The 23,919-nt window shown below is 41.0% G+C and overlaps 2 protein-coding genes across 5 annotated transcripts in view; one reads left to right on the forward strand and one right to left on the reverse strand.

The window, feature by feature from the left end:
- Positions 1 to 14,969, forward strand: part of uggt1 (UDP-glucose glycoprotein glucosyltransferase 1) — a 29,655-nt gene extending 14,686 nt beyond the window's left edge. Inside the window, exons 19-41 of one of the 4 annotated variants that reach the window (XM_025054961.1) lie at positions 639 to 759; positions 1,392 to 1,490; positions 1,892 to 1,915; positions 2,927 to 3,021; positions 3,415 to 3,621; positions 3,750 to 3,881; positions 3,982 to 4,112; positions 4,227 to 4,322; positions 4,406 to 4,508; positions 4,804 to 4,883; positions 6,199 to 6,388; positions 6,610 to 6,768; positions 7,092 to 7,177; positions 7,264 to 7,348; positions 7,927 to 8,015; positions 8,380 to 8,502; positions 8,663 to 8,747; positions 9,910 to 10,092; positions 10,165 to 10,325; positions 10,420 to 10,534; positions 10,784 to 10,900; positions 11,671 to 11,818; positions 12,784 to 14,969. In XM_025054961.1, the coding sequence (XP_024910729.1) occupies positions 639 to 759; positions 1,392 to 1,490; positions 1,892 to 1,915; positions 2,927 to 3,021; positions 3,415 to 3,621; positions 3,750 to 3,881; positions 3,982 to 4,112; positions 4,227 to 4,322; positions 4,406 to 4,508; positions 4,804 to 4,883; positions 6,199 to 6,388; positions 6,610 to 6,768; positions 7,092 to 7,177; positions 7,264 to 7,348; positions 7,927 to 8,015; positions 8,380 to 8,502; positions 8,663 to 8,747; positions 9,910 to 10,092; positions 10,165 to 10,325; positions 10,420 to 10,534; positions 10,784 to 10,900; positions 11,671 to 11,818; positions 12,784 to 12,803 (2,649 nt within the window). In that variant the 3' untranslated portion in view covers positions 12,804 to 14,969. The remainder of the gene's footprint in view (positions 1 to 638; positions 760 to 1,391; positions 1,491 to 1,891; positions 1,916 to 2,926; positions 3,022 to 3,414; positions 3,622 to 3,749; positions 3,882 to 3,981; positions 4,113 to 4,226; positions 4,323 to 4,405; positions 4,509 to 4,803; positions 4,884 to 6,198; positions 6,389 to 6,609; positions 6,769 to 7,091; positions 7,178 to 7,263; positions 7,349 to 7,926; positions 8,016 to 8,379; positions 8,503 to 8,662; positions 8,748 to 9,909; positions 10,093 to 10,164; positions 10,326 to 10,419; positions 10,535 to 10,783; positions 10,901 to 11,670; positions 11,819 to 12,783) is intronic. The other 3 variants (XM_008312143.3, XM_025055021.1, XM_008312153.3) reach the window with 3 other exon arrangements.
- On the reverse strand, positions 13,917 to 23,383 carry LOC103380263 (transcription factor Sp3-like). The gene is made up of 8 exons (XM_008312129.3): positions 23,315 to 23,383; positions 21,738 to 21,968; positions 19,853 to 20,440; positions 19,011 to 19,220; positions 18,726 to 18,930; positions 18,451 to 18,640; positions 18,134 to 18,330; positions 13,917 to 17,249 (listed from the first exon to the last, which is right to left on the reverse strand). The coding sequence occupies exons 1-8, from the start codon at positions 23,381 to 23,383 to the stop codon at positions 16,999 to 17,001; spliced, it is 1,941 nt and encodes a 646-aa protein (XP_008310351.1). The 3' UTR covers positions 13,917 to 16,998.
- Positions 23,384 to 23,919: the final 536 nt, after the last annotated feature.

Consider the following 23,919-nt stretch of genomic DNA (forward strand, 5'->3'; position numbering starts at 1 on the left):
GATCCTAACTTGTAGGTGGAAAAAGTTTTCAGTTGTTAAACAAGCGTCAGTGAGTGCAGTGGAATAAACTGTTAACTCTGAAATAGGCTTTCTGCGAGTGTGGGATGAAAGGCAGAAAGATGGCCCGGGGCTTTAGGTATCACCTCGTACTTGAGCTTTATTCAGAGTTAATGGAAAAGTACTGTAAAAGAAAAAAAAGAAAAAAGTCAATCAAACAGTGCACAAGGTGAAGACGAACCAACTGCAGAGTTTTTAGACTCATCAGTGAATCATCAGCCGTGAAATCATTTGGAAACAGTGTGATGACAAACTGGAAGTGTGTATTTCACCAGCTGTTGACTTCAGTTATATCCACACACACTTCTTTAATCTTCAACAGTTGATCATCTGCCTCCATCTCATCTTCTCCCCCACTGTGACCCCAACACCAAGTCCTCTCTGGTTTCTTCCTCTTTTCCTCTTGACTTGAAACTCAGTCTCCCATCATTTCTCCATTATCTCTTCAACACATGTTGAAAATACAAAATAACTTCATATGGAAGCCCAGTTGAGCTTTAACAGTGGATTAACGTAAACACACTGTGTTGTCTGGGACTTTGTCCTTCATTGAACTAATCCTTCGTTCCTGACGTTCCCAGGGTGAACTGGTTTCAGACCAAGATGTCGTGGACTTCATCATGAATCAGCCAAATGTTGTTCCTCGAATCAACCCCAGAGTTCTGTCCACCAGTAGAACATACCTGGACCTGTCTGATACTAGTAAGTACACACTATGGTACTGTAATGGCCTTGATTTTATGTGTCGTGCTAAGCTACAGTTTTTTCATATGTAAAATAATCTTTATTTGTCTTTTTTTTACTTTGAAGATTTGACAGAAGAAACTGAACAGAACGAGATAGCAGATAAATAGCATAAATACTGTGTCTGTATAAATGGCGTGGAAATATTACCATACTGCAATTACAGCCCTTCTACAAACCACTCAATCAATTCATCAAACCAAAATTCACTGATATGGTTAGGAAACTTTGTACTTTATTCAAAGAAAGCACAAAGTTTTAACAGTGAAAGACTGAAAGAACTCAGATGATCCTGAATTAAATGAGATGAAATTGATGTTCTCCTGAGGTTTGTGGAGAAACTGATATTGAACTTTTCTATTCCCTGATCCCTGGTTCTTTCTAACTCAATTAGCTTCAACATCTTAATAGGGAAATGTTGTTGCTTTGTTTTCTAAATTTATTGCAACACAAGCTTAAATAAATTCATTATTACAAAAACCTATTTCCTTGATACGATGATTCTGTCACTTTAATGAAGTTCACTTATTAAAGTCAAGTGTCACCTTTCCTACAGTTTATCTCTTTATTCCTCTTCTTTTCGTGAACAGATAACTACTTTGTGGATGACTACGCTCGCTTCTCAACTCTGGACACAAAAGAGAAGAGCACCGCTGTGGCCAACAGCATGAACTACATGACCAAGAAAGGTGAGCGTCCACTCAGGGCTTTGGTGCCATGAAACCTTTATATGATGTCAGATCAAAACCAGGTGTTGAATTATTCTGATTATTGGCATTAAAAATACGTATAAGGATGAAGTTGAAACTCAAACGTTACTAAACCATGTTCCTCAAGATAATAGAGATCAATATACTGCTACACTCACTGTTGACATGTTGCTATAGCAACTATACTGTTTGCCCCAGCTGTACTTTTGTGTGAGGCTGTACTGAATGGACGTGTTCTGTGTTGCTTCTCATTAAGATGATCATAGATGTTCTCAGGGTGAAATCCCCTCATATTCTCTCCTCTTGTTCTCCCTTCTCCTATTTTCCTGGTTTTATTCACATCTTTAATCACCCCTCCCTCACCCCTCTCCCCCAATCAGGGATGACCACCAACAACAGGCATGGTAATACCTCTCCTTTTCCCTCATTTCCTCGGGCATGGTAATACCTCTCCTTTTCCCTCTTAATTTCCTCACTCCTCACTTTCGATCAGTTTTGTTTCCTGTTTTGTCAACAACAACAACAATGTGACACTCATTGTTGTTTGCTTGTTGGATTCACCATCGTTCCTCCATCTGTGTTATGTTTCTCTGAGGACGCGGCAACTAATTGATGCATGCAACAATTGTGTGTCTAGTAAAATCAACAAAAGAATGTGTGAGGGATTTCTTGAGCTGTCAAAATTAACACTAACTGGGAAAATAATGTTTCAATGCACTGACAAAAGGAACGAAGCTGTATATCTGATAATGTATCTGATAGCTGATAAAAATAACCCTCCATCCACTTATAGTATGTTTCAATGCACTGACAAAAGGAACGCAGCTGTATATCTGATAATGTATAATGTTTTAATACACAGTCAGTTGATGGTGAGGGACTGTAGACTGATTCATACTGTTGATGACAACGACTTCACTGTATTTGATGCACAGTAGTGACCAACATCCACAAGCTCTATGAAGCTTCATTTTGTTATACTTTTGCATCTATTCTTGATAACACATATTAAAAATTCCATCATTTGAATTAGTCATAAACACAGACAGATGAGAAACCGTTTTTCTTTTTTTTTTCATAGTTAGGAATATAGATTTATCTGGACTAATCATGATTGAACCACAGCTACTCTGTGATTAATCAGATTATACATTCTTATGGTTTGACAGCCTTACTGACTTCTAACATTGTCTCTTCCATCTCAAGAAAAGCATGGCAGTTGGTTAGACATCATCTGATGGCTGCATGGACGATGTAATTTTGAAATGAATCTTTTTTTTTCTTTTTTTTTTACTTGTAATGAATGGCTCATTACCTGCACATTGTGTTCTATCTTTTTAATTTAGTTCTCTAAGTGTCCCAGTCCTTTTCCATTGGACTTGTTTGACTCCTTGTCTTCTTCTGTGGTTCTGTAGATGATGGCTACATTCGCCCAGTGACCTTCTGGGTGGTGGGAGACTTTGACCGCCCCTCTGGACGAAAACTCCTCTACGATGCCATCAGACACATGGTATAAAGACTTTTGGATTATAAGCTCTGTGATAAAATGGTGGACACTGAGTAGATGAGGCTGAGACTAAAAGTCAACAACCCAACACATAAACTCAACTTTCAGTAGAAGTAAAAAGTTTATTTTGTAATTAGCTTTTTTCCTGATAGAAGATTGAATACCCCTCATATTCGTTCTTACATGTAATTCTACAAACAGCAGAGTTTAATATCAGTAAATTACTATTGGTAATGTTAATCAGGTTGTATCTTTTCAACCGTAAGTCTTAGTTTCCATGTGTCTGGGAGCTACCACGTTGGTGACCCCTGCGCTACAGTAATCATTAGAATACAGTATTTTAGACCTGTAGACCTTAGACTGTTTTTTTTAATCCTCTCTCCTTCCCTTAAATAGAAAACCAGCAACAACATTCGTCTGGCAATGATCAACAACCCATCAACCGATCCGTCTGCCGAGACGACCCGCGTGGCCCGAGCGATCTGGGCTGCCATGCAGACACAAAGTGCCAACAACGCCAAGAACTTCATCACAAAAATGGCCAAAGAGGAAACGGCTGCCACGCTGCAGGAGGACACCGACATAGGGGACTTTGCTGTGGGGGTGAGAGGCACAAACAACTACTTTTTTGCACAGAATCATGACTCAGATATATATTATATTGACTCTCCTTTTGATTTCTGTTTCTATTTCAGTCTCTCATTTTATCACTGTGTATGTTCTTCCTTCAGGGTATGGACGTTGTTTTATTCAAGAGTGCGTATGATAGTCCCCAATTTGATGTCCTGCGCTCCCACGCCACCTACTGCAGAGACGTGCTGAAGCTGAAGAAAGGACAGAGAGCAGTGATCAGCAATGGAAGAGTGAGTCACAGTGTTTGTTTTTATCTGGGACTTTAAACCTGCACTGAAGTAGAGGAAATGTAAACCTTTATTTGTTTTTTATTTTATTTTCAATCCAAAGATCATTGGTCCCCTGGAAGATGAAGAGGTCTTCAACCAGGACGACTTCCTGCTTCTGGAGAGCATCATTCTGAAGACGTCAGGAGAGAGAATAAAGAATAAAGTCCAACATTTTGAAATTGAGGAAGACAGGTAATCCAGTTTATTCTGTTGTTTGTGAATAAAGACAGAACATAATTTTGTCAGAAAATCCATATTATCAGATGCCATTGGTGTTTTTGTGACTCGAGGCTGGACTTCTTTCAGGGCCAGCGACCTGGTGATGAAAGTGGACGCTCTGCTGTCCTCACAGCCAAAGGGAGAAGCTCGGGTTGAATATGACTTTGCTGACGATCGATACAGGTGAAGATGTGATACCTGCAGGTGATCTGGACACGCAGGCGAGAGAAGACAGTGGAGTTAACGCTCTCATCTCTCTCCCTCAGTGCCGTGAAGATCCGTCCTAAGGAGGGAGACATGTACTTTGATGTTGTTGCTGTGGTGGATCCAGTCACTAGGGACGCACAGAAACTGGCCCCACTCCTAACAGTAAGTCGTAGTGTTAGTTTTGACCAACAGTTTGGATTGAACCAAAGTCTTTGGACTGAATTAGTCCATAGAACTGAGTTACCTTGGGTTTAGTTTTTGACATTGTAATTAAAAAAGAATTTTCGCTGAGTAAAGTACAATTAGATTTTGTCAACTAAAACGCAATATGTCATATTCTCATACATTTTTTAACATCTTACTTTTTCTCCAAATTATACAGTATTATTATAGTATTACACCCATTTTCTTTGGTCCTCACTCTTCCTCTCTGACCTTTCTCTCCCTCCACACTCAGGTGCTGAAGCAGCTGGTAAACGTCAACATGCGTGTTTTCATGAATTGCCAGTCCAAGCTGTCAGAAATTCCACTCAAAAGGTGAGAATCTGATTGTTTCTGCATGTATTGGATCCTACATCCTGGTTACACCAACAGATGTTCGTCTCCACCGCCCTGTTTTTTCCTCCCAGTATAATGTCGGTTTATTCTCATGTGTTTGTTGTGCGTTTCTTTTAAGCTCCATTTAAGAAGTGAGTGTATTTTTTGTCTCTCGATAAACTTTAAAGGAAAGTCAGTTAAAATAGTATAATATTGACAGATGTGTCAATGGAGTTTGTTTGAAGTTATTTAAGCATCTTAAACCAAAAAAAAATATTTACCCAAAAACCCTATTCCTGTTCTGTCTGTAACTTAATTTTAAAATGATTTCTAAATTACATTTTAAATCAATAAGGTATTAACATAGTTTGACAACTGTCTAACATTTCATTTTGCTTTTAATAATCTTATTGTAGGAGACACGATATTAGATTACCATGGTTTTACAAGAGCGCAAATACAAAAACCTAATAATGAGGTTGTCAGTAAGAAGAGGGAAGTCTTTAGTTCCAACTGACTGCTGGGAAACTCCTGGTATTTATCCTCCGAGTGGCTGAATACCACGCCCTGATCCAAAGACAGGACTGTTGTGATGACCAGGGTCGAGGTGTGAATGTTGTTTGATACTCCTGGGAGGTTGGTATCACCTGAGGGACACACATGTCTGTGTTGTCCTTGGAGTCTGTCTGTGTTGTTGGGTGAAAGAGAGTTGAGTTTTCTGGGGAGAGAACACCAACATTGTAGGTGGATCAAAGATGGTGTTTTTATCCACCTCCTCCGTTGATGGATGGTTTCTCCTCCAAACCATCCGTCTTTTCCAGCAGCCAGTTCTTGGATGAAGATCTGAACTGTCTTCAAGAAGTCAGGACAGTCTCGTTGGTTTCTTCTTTACTGCACTGACTAATGTTTTTCTATATATTCTAATCTATTAAGTTCACCACCAGATGTTGCCATGAAATCCTACACCGTCCTTGAAATCTCTGTTTATATCCTGACAGTTTTGACACTGATCAGTCTCTGACATTGAATTGAGAAGAAACTGTTTACACATTCTCCTCCTTACAGCAGCCAGTTTTATGTGGTCCTTTTTGCTCATGTTTTTACACAGAGGAGGAAATACCTACAGATATTTGGTCCTAGAAGACATTACAGGATTTTTAAAACATGTTTATTATCATTGAAGCTCAACTTGATTCCTTGATACACGTGAATATTTTTCAGTAAGGATCACCAGAAAAGGACTGCTATACCCAGTTCAGTTGCCTTCTCCTGGCAGTAACACAGCACACATTTATATCATCGTGTCTTTATCCAGTTTTTATCGCTACGTGTTGGAGCCGGAGGTGATGTTTCAGAGCGACGGCAGTTATTCTCCCGGGCCCTTGGCTAAATTCCTGGACATGCCTCAGTCTCCTCTCTTCACTCTGAACCTGAACACCCCTGAGAGTTGGATGGTGGAGTCTGTCCACACTCGCTATGACCTGGACAACATCTACCTGGAGGAGGTCAGGAACAGTAGTTCAGATATTTGGCATGTATATACAGGACTAAGACCAGGTTAGATATTAAATGTTTTATTAGGTGATTTTTTTAACTTTTATTTTTTACTTTTTTACTCATTTTCAGGTGTGAACTTTAGCCTTGGGGAGTTTCATCTTCAAAATTGTTATTGCAGAAAACCATATTGCTGCATTTAACTTATGTGTCTGCCCTCTGGTGTTTACAGGTGGACAATATCGTGGCTGCCGAGTATGAACTGGAGCATCTTTTGTTGGAAGGTCATTGTTTTGACGTCAGTTCAGGTCAGCCTCCACGTGGGCTGCAGTTCACACTGGGAACGGCCTCGGAGCCGGTCATTGTGGACACCATCGTCATGGCGAACCTGGTGAGCTTACTTAGTTGGTGACTAATATGAATGTGCTCGCCATCGTCATGGCGAACCTGGTGAGCTTTATTTGAAATAGAAACTTAGTTGGTGACTAATTTGAATGTGCTCAGTGCCCGCTGAGAGAAAGTTCACTTGTATCAAACTCTGGGCCCGTGGACCAAATCTGGCCCACCACGTCATTGAGTGCAGTTCAACCCCCCCTCACCCATTGACAGCTGGGATTGGCTCCACCCACTCCCCTACTTACTTACTTACTCCCCACTGCCAGTGACCCTGCAAAGGAACATGCTACAGATGTTTTTTTCCTTTTCTTTGTGAAGGGTTACTTTCAGCTCAAGGCCAACCCCGGTGCCTGGATCCTGAAGCTGAGAAAGGGACGCTCAGATGAAATCTACAAGATTTACAGGTGAGGTCTAATGATGAGCTCTGCCTTTAAATTCATATTTAATCACCTTCATAATTATTAATAATTATTTGATCTTGTCTTTGCAGCCATGACGGCACAGACTCTCCAGCCGACTCCGATGATGTCATCGTCGTCCTGAACAACTTCAAGAGCAGGATCATCAAAGTCAAGGTCAGTTCACTGACTCCAGTCTGTCACGGCGACAGCACGAGCCAAGACGGACATGTGCCCTTCAGAACGTTCGGCTGATTTAATTCATGTGTCCGGACAAATAACTCAAAAATCCAGGACAGTCAGTCAGTCAGTCAGTGAGTGACGACGTTTTAAGTCCCCTCAATTTCTGAGCTCATAAATTTTAATGTGCGTCTGAGACTCCAGTCTGTGTTGAGCCTTTTACATAATGCAGAACATAAAGTGTAGTAGGTGCATAAATTACAGAGGTGAAATTATAACATCAGCTGTCACTTCTTTGTCTTTTTTTTACAGTCTCAGACTTTTGATGGGACAGAGCAGCTGCATATTTTAGTGTGGGATATGAAAGAAGGAGACGGGCTCGGTTTAAATATGCAATAAATTGAGAAAATTGTTGATATAAATTAATGATATGAAATGTAATAAAGCGGACACTTTTTTAGGTACGTTTTATTATTACCTCCTTGGACCAACGATCGCTTCATGGCATTTGTTTAACAAGATTCTGGAAATTTCTGCGGGTTTTTTGACTCGATTGATTTTCAATCTATGCCCAGGTCCAGAAGAAAGCCGACAAACTGAACGAAGAATTACTCAGTGATGGAACAGAAGAAAACGACACAGGCTTCTGGGAGTCCCTCACCAGGTACATCTTCTTATACCTTAGTGAATAGGTATAAGATTTACTAGGCTCCTTTTACTGTATATACTACATATTATGTGTATATCTGTATGTATGTATATATCTATACATATGTGTATGTATGTATATATGTATGTATGTATGTATGTATATATGTATGTATGTATATATGTGTATATATGTATTTATATATGTGTATATACGTATATGTATGTCTATATGTGTATATATATGTATATGTGCAGATGCAGTATATAAAATTGTATACAAATAATATATATTTTCTTGCTTAAGAAAACTTAATATCTTTTGTAATACATATGTCCTTTTTTTATAACAGGTACAAATGTTTCAAATAATCTCTCAGTTTGTTTTTGTCTTTCAGAGGATTTACGGGTGGAGGGAAGGTAGAAGAAGTGAAGCAGGACAAAGATGATGTCATCAACATCTTCTCCGTGGCTTCAGGTCATCTGTACGAGAGGTTCCTCAGGTCAGTGTCAGAACCAGGGACGGAGAGAAAATGATCCAAAGTGAACGTCCTTACTTTTGATGAGAATTAAGAATAAATTGATTTTTAGTGTTTGTTTTCTTCTCACCACTCTTTCTACCCTTAATTCCATCCGTTGTCTTTTTTTTTTTTAACTCTCCAGGATCATGATGCTGTCAGTTCGGAAACACACTAACACTCCTGTCAAGTTCTGGTTCCTCAAGAACTACCTGTCCCCAACCTTCAAGGTAAGAATTTTCTACCTTTATTATGTTTTTCTCCTCGGTGTTTTCTTTAAAAATCATCTTTGGCAGCACATTATTGATTTTTCTCTGATGACAGCAGCTTTTTTCTCCCCTTTTCAAACGTGAGATGTGAAAATGAAGGTGAAGGCTGCAGCAGTGTGTTTTTAAAGCTGCAGTGGAACAAGAAAATCACCTGAAATATCAACAGCCTTTTCACGGTCTCATCTATAATCATCATCATCATCATCATTGATGAATTGATGTTTTTTCCCCCACATTTTCTCTTGTTCAGTCTAATTATCCTCCAGATATGTATGTGTTTTGAATTTTTTCCCTCTTATTTAAAGAGAAAAAAAAGAAAATGAAAAGGTTTCATAACTCGCCCTCTGTCACACACTGCTGTTACCTGAAAGCTTTCAGCAGATGCCGCAGCTTCAAGTGTTTCCTTGAATATTTATGTAACGACAACTCAGCTTCACAGAGTTTTTCTTCTCTCGACTCGGTGGCGTTCAACTATGCGTCCAACTCGAGTTTCTTACATTTTCACGTCTAATTCTGAAAGGACAAGTCAACATTTGTGTAAATGTGTTAGAATCACATCAAAACACCAGCTAATTATTTTCCTCTCTAAGAACTCATGCAAAGACAACAATGAGGCTCATTTATCGTGAGCGTCTGAATTGAATTCATTCTCTTGTGCTTATTGAACAGCTGAAAGAGAAATCACTCAATCAGACTTGAGTTCCAGTCCAATCAGATGCCAGGAAACATTTTAATAGTTTATCAAGGAACATAAACAAAGATGTGAATATAAAAACATAATTATACCATATTTCATTATGTTGCAGTTTCCCTGTTTCAGGCTTAGAAATACATTGACATCATTCACATGTTTTTAATTAAGAGTTACTTTTTTTACCCTCTGTTTTTCACAGTAGTAAAAATTGTATCATGGATTTTGAATTTTCAATGAACCAAAATAATAATTCATTTGACAGGCAAGGCAAGACAAACGTAAAATATGTTCACTGATAATCTTAAGATCACCTTAAGAATGATAAGTGACAAAACCTTATAAAGTAGCCCATCGAAAGCCAATTGTAACATGAGGAAGCGCTGCAGGTTTGAAAACAGTCACACTGACGGATGTGGACGTTTGTATCAGGAGTTCATCCCCCACATGGCGAAGGAGTACGGCTTCCAGTACGAGCTGGTTCAGTACAAGTGGCCTCGTTGGTTACACCAACAGACGGAGAAGCAGAGGATCATCTGGGGGTACAAGATCCTGTTTCTGGACGTCCTCTTTCCTCTGGCCGTGGACAAGATCCTGTTTGTGGATGCCGACCAGGTGAGACTGATACTGTTTATAATAAAAGGCTTAGTTGAAACCTTGTCTAATCCTCGTCCTCCTCCCTTTCAGATTGTGCGAACAGACCTGAAGGAGCTCCGTGACCTGGACCTGGAAGGAGCTCCCTACGGTTACACTCCGTTCTGCGAAAGCCGCAGGGAGATGGACGGGTACCGTTTCTGGAAGTCTGGATACTGGGCCAGTCATCTGGCTGGACGCAAGTATCACATCAGGTACACACAGTTGAACACTGCTCAGACACACACACACACACACACACACACACACACTCAACAACACTCAGCATCTGTATTTGATGCTCTCTAGTGCCCTCTACGTGGTCGACCTGAAGAAATTCAGGAAAATAGCAGCAGGAGATCGACTCAGAGGACAGTACCAGGGTCTGAGCCAAGACCCTAACAGTCTGTCTAATCTGGACCAGGTCTGTTCTCACCCTGTCTTTGTTTGTTGTTTCCCCCAAAGGTTTTGTTTTTACCCTGATGATAATTTGTTTCCAGTAGTTTGTGTGCATGATTTATAATCCTTTGTCTTCAGTTTAAAAATATCTTTATCAAATTTACCACCATGTTCTGACATGAGTGCCACGAGAAACTACATGAAGGCAGTAACCGTCTAAAGTCCCACAGATGGTGAATGAATGGTCTTCTCTGTTGTTTGTCTGTTTGATCAGGATCTGCCCAACAACATGATCCACCAGGTTCCCATCAAGTCTCTGCCTCAGGACTGGCTCTGGTGTGAGACCTGGTGTGACAACAGCTCCAAGAAGAACGCCAAGACCATCGACCTGGTAAGAACGTCCGACTGATGGAAAGGAGTCGTCTACTTAAACACTGTCAAGGTTTCAGAGTCAGAACATCAGTGCTCCAAGTGTTCTGTCTCTTAAAGGGCACTAGAGGGCGACAAGAGGACAGAAAATGATTAGTAGTAGATTTTAGATTATTATTATTATACTGTGGAATTTTTGAGTTAAGTAAATGTAAAGTAAGACATTTAACTAAAGTGTCATGAATCCCACCTTAATAGATTTCCTTTTCCCTTCTCTTCCTTCACACACTTTTCTCCAGGTCAAACTAAAGCACTTTTTAGCATTTTCTAGGTACATTTTTTGGACATTTTCAAACACTTTTTTTTTATTTCAGTAACTATTATCAATATTTTCGAGTCATTATGACCTTCTCTAGCTATCAATGTGACACATAAATTAATGAAAGGGTTTGAAAAAATGGTGAGTTTTTGAAGCTCCAGGCACTTTTCATTTAGACTTTTTTTCCATCCCAAAAACGATCGATCGACTGTTCTTTAGCGCTTTATTAAACTTCTAAAATGGTTTATTTAAATGGCAGCACTTTCAAGGATTTTAGACGACAGGTTTACTTTTTTTTCTATGTACTTTATCATTTCATAAACGTATGCAGATCCAAAAGTTCCGGAGTACAGATTAGAAAGTGAAACAGAGTGAGACGTGGTGTTCTCATCATGTGTCCTGGCTGTTCTGGAGGAACTACACCAAGAACATGGACATCTCAGCTGATTGTTTACTGTTTCTCTTGGTCTCAGTGTAACAACCCCATGACCAAGGAGCCCAAACTGCAGGCTGCAGTCAGGATCGTGGCAGAGTGGACGGACTATGACCAGGAGATCAAACGTCTGCAGACCAGGGTCCAGGAGGGGGCAACCCTGAGACCACAGGAGCAGCAGGGAACAGGTTCATGAACACAGCCGTCATCCATCCATCCATTCATCCATCCATTCATTGAATCATCCATCCATCCATCCATCCGTTCATTCAATCATCCATCCATCCATCCATCCGTTCATTCAATCATCCATCCATCCATCCATCCGTTCATTCAATCATCCATCCATCCATCCATCCATCCGTTCATTCAATCATCCATCCATCCATCCATCCATCCGTTCATTCAATCATCCATCCATCCATCCATCCATCCGTTCATTCAATCATCCATCCATCCATCCATCCGTTCATTCAATCATCCATCCATCATTTATATCTTGTTGTTTCAAGGTCAAGTCATCAGTGAGGGGCTGGGGTTGGCTCAGATATAGGAGACAAACGTCCATTCACTCTCAAATTCTCACCGATGACCAGTTCATAATGATCATTTAACAGAATCCTACCTTTAAAGTTTTTGGACTTTGGGAGAAAACAGTAGAAAAACCTAAACTTCAGTTTCCACCAGGGATCAAATCAGTGAACACATGCCTTACTGTATGTAGAGAGTCTCAGGGACAAGTTTAGGTTCTTTATTCTCCTAAAAGACACACGTTTATCAGGGTCACATGACGTTAGTGTTTATTATTTTGTTGAAACAACGAAGCATCTCTGTCGTCAAAGACAGGATGGGAGGGACCGTCTGTGGCCTAATGGTAAGAGGATCCTGGTTGTACTTGGACTGAGTGCTTATAATTATCGGCCGATAATCAGGTGCTCTGGCGCCCCCACTCCTATAAGATGGTCCATGATTTCCAAAAATATATAAACAAGAACTGTTGAGGGATATTTTATTACATTAATATTGTCATGTTATAATAATTCATCATTTAGATATCTGGAAAAAAAATCTATATAAATGAATAAATACAGGGTTACTTTACGTGTCCAGAGGTGTCCATGGTTTTGACCTGTGTCCTGTGTCCTCTTGTCAGACTCCCACACAGAGCTGTGAAGAGAGAGATCGTGGCGAGTCCTTGAACCAGACTCTGTTTCAAGAGTCTGTCTCTCTGTCTGTCTTCACGAAGAGAAGCTGCTCCTGGACTCTGGACACTCTGACCTCACATCACATTTGACTCACCCTCAGAAAAGAACAGCATGTGAAGGAGAACGTCAGCGGTCAGGTCCAAGGGGCTTCTCTAATTGTCTGTGTGTGTGAGAGAAAGTGAGAGAGAGCAGGTGTGAGTGAGTGAACCTTTTGAGTGAGTGAGTGAGTGAGTGAACGAACCTTTTTTTTTTCTAAATTCCTGTCTCTCGTTGATGTTTGCACTGACTGGTGTTGTTCCTGTGGTGGAGGTCTCTTTCTGGATCTTTCTGTTTTCCTGGTGGTGGGAGAAGAATTCTGCAACGTGAACTCTACGGTTCTAAACGTCTGACAGTTGGTGGCTCAGTTGTCTGACCTTTAGAACCAGAGCTGGGCCAAATAAGGACATTGACAACATCTGTGTCATAAATTAATTTATGACTGTCAACAAAAAAACCTGACGGTCACTGACTGTTATTTACTGCATAAATAAAGAGAAATTGTTTTTTTTCCCCCACAAATTTCCCTAAATCACTAGAACTCACTCCCAATCTTGGAGTGGCTACAGTGGGTCTGGAGGATCGTTGTCTAAACTATTTTCCAACCAAGTTTATTTTATTTCACCAAAGCAGATGAAATAAATAATTGACCAGATGTAGGGACTGTTTTCATCACATCAGTGTCTGACTGTTTTTAATAGTTAGAATACTGACACAAGAAATCTGCATTTAAAAGGATTTTTTTTCTCTGGCAGAAACACAGGACAAAAAAAATGCATAAAAACAAATCACTTAAACTGAACACCACATGTTACACAGGAAGTGTTTGGACCTGGGGGTTCTTCAGCGGTGATAAAAACCTGTACTGTAGTTTGAAAGCTAACGGCTCATTTACTGTCTCCTCTGTGGCTTTTCCTTCTTGTTAAGAAGCCCCCCCAAAAGACTTTTTCTGTCGGGGGGGTTTGTTGAATCTGGTCCCTGTTTGTGTTGTTGCTTAAATCATCTTTTGCACTGATGATTACTAAAATGCTGATTTTTTTTTTTAATAATTTCTCAGCCAAGTACAAATGAGCCACAGCTCTGACACAGGTCTTTGGCCAGTGGTTAGAGACGTCTACTCTGAATGGTTCTGATGACATTTTTAAAGACAAATGCTACATTACTAAAATGCTGAAGATTATCAGTCATCAAGGTCATTTTATCCAAAAATTGTTACATCAAGGTCAACTGAGTAGGTTTTTTTTTTGGAATCTCTCATCCAAGAGGCTTCTTCAGTTCTGGAAGCCTCTTGGATGAGAGGTGAAACGTCTTCAAGAAACCTACTCTGTCCAGTTGCCCTCGATGTAACTATTTTTGGCTACAGTTAATACTTTCCCTAATAAATTGGCATGAATATTTAAAAATTGAATGACTTACTGATGCTTTTTTTAACTTTCTTTAGCTGCAGAAACTTCCTGATCTTAGACTCTCATTGAGCCGTGTTTAAACCCTGTACGAGTTAAAAGCCTGAGAGTTTGTTCATCTGAGATCATCAAACTGTAAAAGGGATAAAATGCAGTGGAGATCATTTGAGTTTTCTGCTGCTCCGTTCTTTACGCTGCTGTTTTAGCTGCTGTGTCATGTTGGTAAAAAGCTCTGTGTATTTTCATAAATGTATTTGACATAATACTCCTCAGCCCTTTGGTATGTGTGTATTTGACATTCTGAACTGGGGACAGGAATAAAAGTTTTCATACGGTGAAAAGTGATGGATTTATGGGAAAAACTGTCCTAATTACTAGGTTTGGAAATATCTATGACAGATATTAGCTATGCCCATATCCCTTAGCTGTTAAGCTTTTTTTCCACACTAACAGGTAAGTTGTTTTGTTATTGAACCTGGCACTAAATTGAATTTAACTCCTTGTTGCTAAAGTACTGTATTTAAAAACTAAAGTTGTTAAAGGTTTCAGACTTTTATTGTGTTCCATTTGAAAAAAATGTTTTACAAAAAAAGGTAACATTCATTTTTTACACCAAATTTTCCATTAAAAAAATCACTTAAAATAAAGGTTTTGATACATCAAATTGCGTTAACTAACGTAATGGCTTCTATAAACAATGTGAAAAACAAAGATAATATACATGTAGATGACTGCTACAAACAGGAGAGGATTACATTAATTAAAATTTTAAAATACACACAAAAATTTAACAATGGCATGATTGTTTCTCCATCGAGTGACATCTGGGTTTTAATCAAATGAATCCGACATCAGCTGGAACCATATGGAATGTTCCATGACTAAAATGCCCACAAACGGGGGACTGGGCAATCGATTGCATCTGTGTCTGCGATTTATTTCCTCTGTCACAAGTTGCTTTTCCTGCAGGAAACCTGATGTGACCCACAGCTGGGGTCACCATTCCAGAGCATTGATTCAGATGACACCCAAGGTTGGCAAAAGGACACGTAAGGGGGAAAAAAAAGTACAAAGCAAATGTACAACAAAAATAATGCAAAAGGAATAAGAAAAAAAATAAAAAAAACAAATGCGTAGATGAGGACGAGCAGAGACGTTCGGTTCACACCGAGCAGACGCTGGAAGAAGTTGCCCCTTTTTCTCAGCAGCTTCACCCACCAGACGGAGATACAACAGCTGCAGACCAGAAACGGTGGCACTGTCGCCCTCTTCTGGCTGTAGCTGAAACTCCTGCTCTGTTTGAAACAGCAGCAACGTCTTGTTCTTGGCAGTGAACCCATGTATTGGAGGCATCGAATTGCGGACCGTGACATCAACATCCTGTTTCTGTTCTATGGTCTGTTGATGGTAAGTAACCAAATCCACCTTCAGGCCACACCTTTAAAGCTTCCCAAACTGTGGTAACTGTGCAAAAACAATATTTCCTAAAAGACCCCAGTCTATCTCAGATAATCATAAAGAGTCGCGTGTTAGACTACAAATATCTGTGACACAGTTGAGGTGGATACGAGTTCCCCTAAGAAACAGTGGAAGTTTATCTGGTGCATTCATATGGTGACGTCAAAATTTTATATACAGTGTGTGAATAATGCGTTAAAATACTTGACTTACAACGTGTTACGTTCATTAATACACCTGGCAGTTACTACGAGTTGAGGGTGACCTCTAGTGGTCTATGACTAAATATCTATAACAAACTTTCCAGGTGTCCAGCACATTTACACTACTGTCCGCAATATAATCAGTCCACGCTAACTGATTGCATTCAGATATGGCTAAAACAAATTCAAACATGTTTAACTGAGCGTGACAAGTCAGATCTGGTCTGTTCCCCTCACACGCTGTCTGATTTTATACTAACTTGCCCTGTTTACGGTCCCAAACTGTTGCAGACTTTGTCCAACCGGGAATCCTAGTTAAAATCTGACCAATGATCTTGTAGCGTGTCCTTAGCGGTGGAGGTAGGATTTGGCTCTCTGTTCAGGTTTTAGATGAGGAGTCCTGTGCATGGAGTCAGCACCTGTGTAAAACCTGGCCTTAAAAAGCGGGGACTCTCACGTTGAGGCTAAGCTAAAGGGCTGTTTGTGGCAAACATGTAGCACTTCTCTGATCTGACTTCCTCAAACCCAGGTTTCAGTTCAACGCAGACGTTTGTGCTGCTTCAAACAGAGCGACAGATTTAGTCTGAACTGTTCTCAGGCAGTTTAAACAATCCCAGAGAGGTTCCATCCTTCCTTTCCAAAAACAAAACTCCTCAACATCATTATTGTCTGTGTTTGATAAACACAGACATTACAACATCTGCAAAGCTTTAAAAAAACACATGCACCTCCAGCATTTTATACAAGAGTATGATACAAAATAAGGCATTTTCATTGAGTATTCATGTTGTGTACTGAGTGTTACCTATGTGTATGTGTACGTGTGTGTGTGTGTGTGTTACGTGTATACATAGCAACCACATTAATGTTTTTTTGCCCGCCTATAAAAAGACTGCAAAAAACAAGGTCATGATAATTCTTACTTAAAATATATATATTTGTCATATATATTTACGTATATATATATTCATTATGTAAAAAAAGGGAAGAGAAAAGGCCAAGAGTCCCTGTTAAAAGTCAGTTCACAAAAACAACAATCCACTGCACCCTGTTCTTTACCCTCTCACTCCAGCACCTCACCCGGCGCCACAGTGACCAGCTGCAGAGGAATCTCCTGATTGGCTACGAGGTCATTGGGGGCCGTCTGCAGGATAAGCGTGGTTCCGTCGGCGGTGATGACGGTGTCGGTGATGGGCGGGGATGCGGCTGGAGGAACCGTGCCTTTTTTGTTTTGGTGAGTCTTTATGTGCTTGGCCAGGTGGTCGCTCCTCATGAACCTCTTGGAGCACTCTGTGCACACAAACTTCTTCTCCCCTGTGAAAAGAGGAAGTGAGTTAGAGTCTAACTGCATCACTAAGTTTAACTACTGAAGACATGAAGTGGGTGAGAACTTTACCAAAGTGTTATAAAAAAATATATGAACCCTGAGACAATGACTAAAAACCAGGTTCACGTCACTTATAGTGATGTTGTTTCAACATCAGGCCAGAAGTAGGCAATAGTCAGTTAATGTTGAGAGACAAACATTTGCAGAATAATTTTGATTCCTGTCCTATTACAATGTATACAATATAATCCTCCTAATTATATTGTAAGGAAAATTACCATAGTCCATTGTGAAACACAAACTGAAATCCAGAACAATACAGCACTGAAGCACCAGAGGGCGACTCAGTAGGATGTGAAAGATAAACCTATGTCACATCAAGGTGTTTTAATAATATTTTCTCCACTCTTACATTTGGTCTAAAACAGAGTCAGATATGAGAAAAGCTCTCAGACAATTTCAATATCATTATATAAAAAAAAACACTAAAGATAATTTACATTGCTGTCTGACGAGTATAAAATCTGTCCAAATGTCACATTATCTACAAAACAATGAAAATCTCCATCAATTGATACATGTTTTATGTTCTAGTCTGGAAAGTTAGGGCTTTTGTAAAAGTGTCAGACTGATCTCATTCATCATTCAGCACGTCTGTGTTTTACTGACTGACCTTTTTACATAATAAAACAGCAACTGTTTGACTGATCAATTATTTAGTTATTCTAAAGATATTCTTAGGAGTAACAACAGTGCAGTTTTCTAAAGAAGACCAGAAAACCATGAGAGCTAATTTCTATTTGTCTGAGAATGGTCTGATATTCTATTATTAAATACAGGAGATGAAAACTACTGTGAGCTGTTCTCTGACCTGTGTGTGTCCTCCTGTGTCTCTGCAGCTCGTCACTCCTGGTGAACCTCTTCCCACAGAACATCCAGTTGCAGACAAACGGTCTCTCTCCGCTGTGCCAGCGCAGGTGAGCTCGCAGGTGAGACGTCTTCCCGTAGACCTTTCCACAGTCGGCGATGTGGCAGATGTGCTGCTTCTTCTTGCCCATGCCTGAACCTCTGTGGCAACAACACAAGGAAATGAGGAGTGAGTGTTTAAAGAGGGAAAGTCAAGCCTCACACCAGGGTAAACTGACTCTGGATTAGGTTAAATGAATATAATGTTTTTCTGTTCCACACCTTCCTCCAGACTCTTTACAGTTAGGACAGGTACAGGCCACTCGGCGCAGCCTCTTGCCCTCCCCACTAGGTGTCTCCATATCCTCATCTACCATCTGAACACGTAGGTTATTTAGATCACTGGGGTTTAGGGTGGAATCTCCGCTCAGTTGCCAATCCTCAGAGTCTGGCTCTTCTTTTATGTGTATGCCTGAAACACCATGATGAAAACACTGGGATTAGGATCCACAGAATCACACATGTGAAAGTTAAAGATATGGAGGCAGGTTCCGTACCAACTGGACTGCTCGTGTCCTCTCCCTGTGTGTACTGAATTCCGGCCTGTGTCACAGAGTTGACTGTGACAGTTTGGAGGTTAGGAAGGCTGACTTGACCTGCCTGACCGAGAGGAAGGGTCTGAACGGGAGCTAAGGTCAACTGCTGGGCCTGACCCTGGCCCTGAGGCAGCTGGAGCCCCTGGAGTGACTGGACACCTTGGACCTGGCACGATAGAAAATATAATTTAGTCTTGTTATTCCTAGCACCACATATCATAGTTATCTGGTGCTTTGTATGCTCACCTGGAAGGTCTGCCACTGGATCTGTCCTGTGGCGGTAACAGTTTGAGCCTGGATGAGGAAGGTCCCAGGGTTGACCAACTGAACACTCTGTAGAGTCTGACCAGCTCCACTCATGTCATGACCCTGGGCCACCTGGCCAACCTGGGCATGAGTGTCTCCAGACAGCTGCAGGATGGGCTGTGAGATGGTGGTGGCGTTAGCTGACGACACCTGTGAGACAACAGAGAAAACAACAGGTTTACATAATGGCAGGAAATGAGTCTACGGTCGTTTGACTCTGACAGAGCTGTGGGCTTGAATCTGAAACCTTTTAACAGCTGGCTAGTTTTTAGAATCTGCATGAGTGCACCTGAATGCACCATTGAAAGGCTCACCAACACAGTAACAGGATGAGCCTGTTGTGGTGACTCAGTTCACCCCTAAACATGTATTTCAGACCAGCAGTAACTTCTCCTTTTAGCTGTTCCCTTCACGGGTCACCACAGTGGGCACACACACTCACACACAGTCCTACACACAGTTCATGTCCTCCTCCCAGGGATAATATTTCTCTGGTTCAGCTTTATCTCCAACCTCTGTGGTCTAATATCTCCATCATCTCTCCTACAGCCAGTAAGGCTGAATATTATGTTCACAACAACTGATGTTTGGACACCAAACCCTGAACAATGAAGTGACTCATTTGTTTTGACATCTATGGCCTCAAGTACTGACTTTTAGATAAGATCATTTGACTAACAGTCTTTAAAATACCAACCAGATATTGGTTCATAAAACAGAAGTGTACGAGTCTGGGTCACAGCAATAAAGAGAATTCTTAAACTTCTCTCCAAAATGTCTACCTGTATTTGCTGCAGCTGGTTTTGGGAAGTGAAGTTTCCTGATGAGGAGGGGTCAGACATTCCCGCAGACACGGCAGTGGCCTGGGTCAGGACACCGGTGCCATCTATGGTTGCAGGAAGGTGGGAGGCGTTGGAAGAAGAAACAGTGGTGGAGGTTGGCACGTAGAGCTCCTGGTTGGCATTGCTCACAGTCACCAGTGACTGTTTGACTGTGTCCTGACCCTGTGTGTCCAGAGTCTGGCCACTCATGATCAGCTGACCCTCAGCCGTCACCCCGGTTGCGATGGGTACTGTCTGTGCTCCTGTGAGTCCCAGTGACTCCAGATCCACACTGTTTATTGGGACAAATGTAATGTTGCCTGGCAGACCCACGGGTACCGTACTGGTGTACGCTGCTCCACCAGTCAGTGAGACTCCTTGGATTGACTGCATGTGCCCTGCCTGTGTCAGGAGGTCTGTGGTCGCCGTTGTCCCAATGCTGACCTGACTGCCATCTTGGAGGAGCTGGATCTGCCCTGTGCCGTCATCCATTCCCTGCGTTGTGAATCCAGCAAGAGTCCCATCTGCATTCTGAATCTGAGGGATGACCTGGATGAGGGGAATACCAGACGTGAGTAAAGTCTTCATTGAAAAACTGAGTACACTGGGAGGCTGCAGTTATTATGTTAACACAAATGAGGGCAATGAGTAGGAATTAAACAGCAGAAGGCTGTGAAGCCACTGACACAAAGATGCCATCTGCTTGCGGTTTCCTGATGGAAATATATGAAGTTTTGTGGATTTATCAACTAAAATGATAACTTTCACAGCTTGTTATTACATCACAAATTCCATTTGTCTTTGTTTGAGTTAACGTCTCAAAGTCTCACTTGGGCTGTGTAGTTTGATAGAAACTGAATCCAACAGTAATTCATTTTAATTTAATTTTTTGGTCTGTATTGTCATCATACAACAAAACTGAGCCTCTGCTTTTAACCCATCACCAAGGTGAGCAGTGGGCAGCTTTGAGCGCCCGGGGAGCAGATCACTCTACCAGTGATACTGTTGTCATTGTTTACATCACAAGGCCAGTGTTAACATATGAAAAAAAACAGTAGTGGAATTACTTTAGGGTAAAGACCTTCAAAACCAGTTCACCCTGGCAAACAAGTAACAAGCAAACATTATCTGTTGTGTATTTGTTTTCAACTAGTCTCTTACTACATATTTTACTGTAGTGCAAAAAGAATGCTGTTAAACATTTATTGTTGTTTAACCTATTGTACAACTTGTAGTACCACAGAACAAGAAAAAACATAAGACAGACATTTCTACCTGCAGCCCATGAGTGATAAAGACACAATAGAATGGATCAATTAAGTATTTCTGACAGCAGCCTGAAGTCAGCATTGCTTATTCTACCGTAAAACTGCACGACTGATCCAATACAAAGGACCTTAAGAGTTGTCCGTGGCTCAGAGGCCAAGGTTTGCAGGCCCCAGGTCTAAATGTTGCAACCGTACTAGTAATTAATCTGTGTATTGAAGCAAGTAATAAGCAGCATATTTTGAAAGTCAAAAAATAAGATTACACACTTGACTTAATGCTACAGTTACCTTTAAAAGATCAGAGAATTTTGCTAAAATTATACAAACATAAAACATGTGCAGGTTAAATATTTAATAGTTAAAACCTGCTAAACAGCTGAAACATGAGAGAATATCTGTACCTGTAGGAGATCAAGTCATCATTGTCATATATCAGTAAGTCAAAACAGTATTTGTTGTTTATGTATCATTAGAGGGTATTGTTTGGTACAAAACTACATCTGCAGTAGGCCTAATATGGTACCAAAATCACCTCCTCACATCTGGACTTTAAAACAGAGCATTCGTAATTTCTTTACCTGGTACTGAATTCCTGACACTCCATTGGCTGAAGCCTCATTCCCAGATGCTGTAACATATATAGGCTGATTAGGAAGACTCCCAATAGGAAGTACGTATTGACCGTTAGACGTGACGATCCCCGAGTTTGGAATGTGGACAATTCCCTGGTCATCCTTCCCAGTTGAGACGGAAGTTAACACCTCCCATCGGTCTGATCCCGTCAGCTGGATGGCTGACATGTCCGTTGTCTGAGAATAAAATCAACACATCTGATTAATGAAGGCAGATCTAACTTCAACAGGGGTCACAGCAGGGTTAGCTATGGTGAAGGAGCCTGTTTTTGTAAATTTGTATAAAGAACAAATTATATTATTTGTTGGGGGATGTTTTTGGTACTGTGTTTTAAATGTGTTCTCTGTTCATCACGATTGAATGGTTCTGACACCAGTGGTGCCACCGCCACTGTGGCACTAAGAGCTATAATTTTAAATCCACTTTTAGCTGCCAGATCATTAAGAATGAGGCACATCTAAATTTGTTCAGAATTAAATTTAGGTGAAGAAACCGAACAAAAGGCCAGAGCCTTCTGTCAATGTTCTACTGTCATGTGATTCATATATGTTAGCTTTTGAACAGACATATCCAATCTTTTTTTATTTCTTAAGTAGAGCCATACTAGATACGTTCCAACTGCCCATACTAAAACATAAAACCAGTTCCACTGACTAGCCCAGGGCTAAATGTCGGACATGCCTTGTTTTAAAAGATGTTTACAGATACACAATCCATCCAGACATGTACACAATATTGTTCCACAATAAAAATTAACGATTTAAAACATAAAATCATTAAATAGGTGAATAATTTGTATAACTTAGATTATTCTAGATTAGTAAATACTCCATAGAGTCCAAAAACTAGTCCATGCAGACAAACTAAACCCTCCTGTGCTTGGACATTAATGTTTTGGTGAAACACATGATGTCACACCATTGAACTTTGTGCTAAATCCTACATAAGGTGCCCCTAGACATACATAAAATGACTGAAACTACAGGAACATTTCCGGGCTCCTTGTAGACTGTGTTGGCTCGACACCAAGATTACATCATCTACATAAAATATTAAATATTTCCCCTTTTACTCTTTTCCTGAAAAAATGCAATTCACTCCAATCCTTTCAGTGCGACTGCTTTTCATTAGGACAATACAGTATACTATGTCCTTCCCACCTAGGCTTCAGCTTAGTGTGGGGGATGGGTGGCTATTCGAACAGAAACGAAGCCCACTGTTTTGGTTATGGAGGCTACTCCCTGGTACATTATCAACAATTAAATCATCCAACGAGCCCAAGGTGGAGCGGCTATCTTCCAGCGAGCCGACCCAAGTGACTGACTTCAGTGTCCTACCCACTATGGGCGGGTTTTACAGGGGTAAAGTGGGTGGCCGTTATTGAGGGGAACACAGGAAGTGTACTGCTTTCACCCCATGCCATCAAATTTTAAAACGTGTGAACTTCATGCTCTGAAAAAACACAACACAACACGCGTAGTCGAAGGCGAGTGAGAGAGACGACCTAGAAAATGTCGGATACCTGTGTTTCCGCAGCGCCGCCGGATTGCAGGAACTCGCTTTGACTGCTGTCCACGTCCGCGGACGCCATTTCTCCTTGTTTGAGCGGCTGCTCGGGCGCTAGCAGGGGCAGAGGAAGAAACTCGGCAAAACTCTGTAGTCTTCAACTCCTGGCAGCCACAAAAGCCCGCAAAGCATCCCCACCCTCCAGTCCAAAAAGAGCCGGCTGCGAAATCCAACTTTGCAATGCAGGTTCCGGGGCGAAATTTGGGCCCAGATCCGAATGTTTAGTTTGTCAACTCCACGGTTAGCCTGGCTAGCTGGGTTAGCTCACCATATCGAGCTAGTTAGCATCGGAGCAAAGAGATAAAAAAGACGCAGCTCTTTCCTGCTGTTTTCCGGACAAACTCACCGGGTCGCTGCTGACGTCGATGCGCTAAACCGTTTACGTACCAGTCATAGTAGTACACGGGAGTCTTTTCTGAAGTACTAAACTCCGAACATGATTGTTTTATCAAAGGCGGGCTAGTGTTGATCGGTGAATTCGGGTCGATTTTTTTCTATTTTGATTGACGGTGCGGGAAACACAAAAGGGTGGGACCTAAACGCTTAGTCGTCCAATTTGCA

Source organism: Cynoglossus semilaevis, chromosome 1 (assembly GCF_000523025.1).
Source record: "Cynoglossus semilaevis isolate Cse_v1.0 chromosome 1, Cse_v1.0, whole genome shotgun sequence".
Classification (NCBI taxonomy): Eukaryota; Metazoa; Chordata; class Actinopteri; order Pleuronectiformes; family Cynoglossidae; genus Cynoglossus; species Cynoglossus semilaevis.

Bases quoted from the DNA above. Each gene is read 5' to 3' on its own strand.
- LOC103380263 (XM_008312129.3), bottom strand. From the start codon at position 23,383: ATGGCGTCCGCGGACGTGGACAGCAGTCAAAGCGAGTTCCTGCAATCC. The intron at 20,441-21,737 runs GTAAAGAAATTA...CCCCTCATCCAG, and splicing joins TGTCAGGAATTCAGTACCAG to GTCATCCCTCAGATTCAGAA. The intron at 18,641-18,725 runs GTACGGAACCTG...ATGGTGTTTCAG, and splicing joins GGACACGAGCAGTCCAGTTG to GCATACACATAAAAGAAGAG.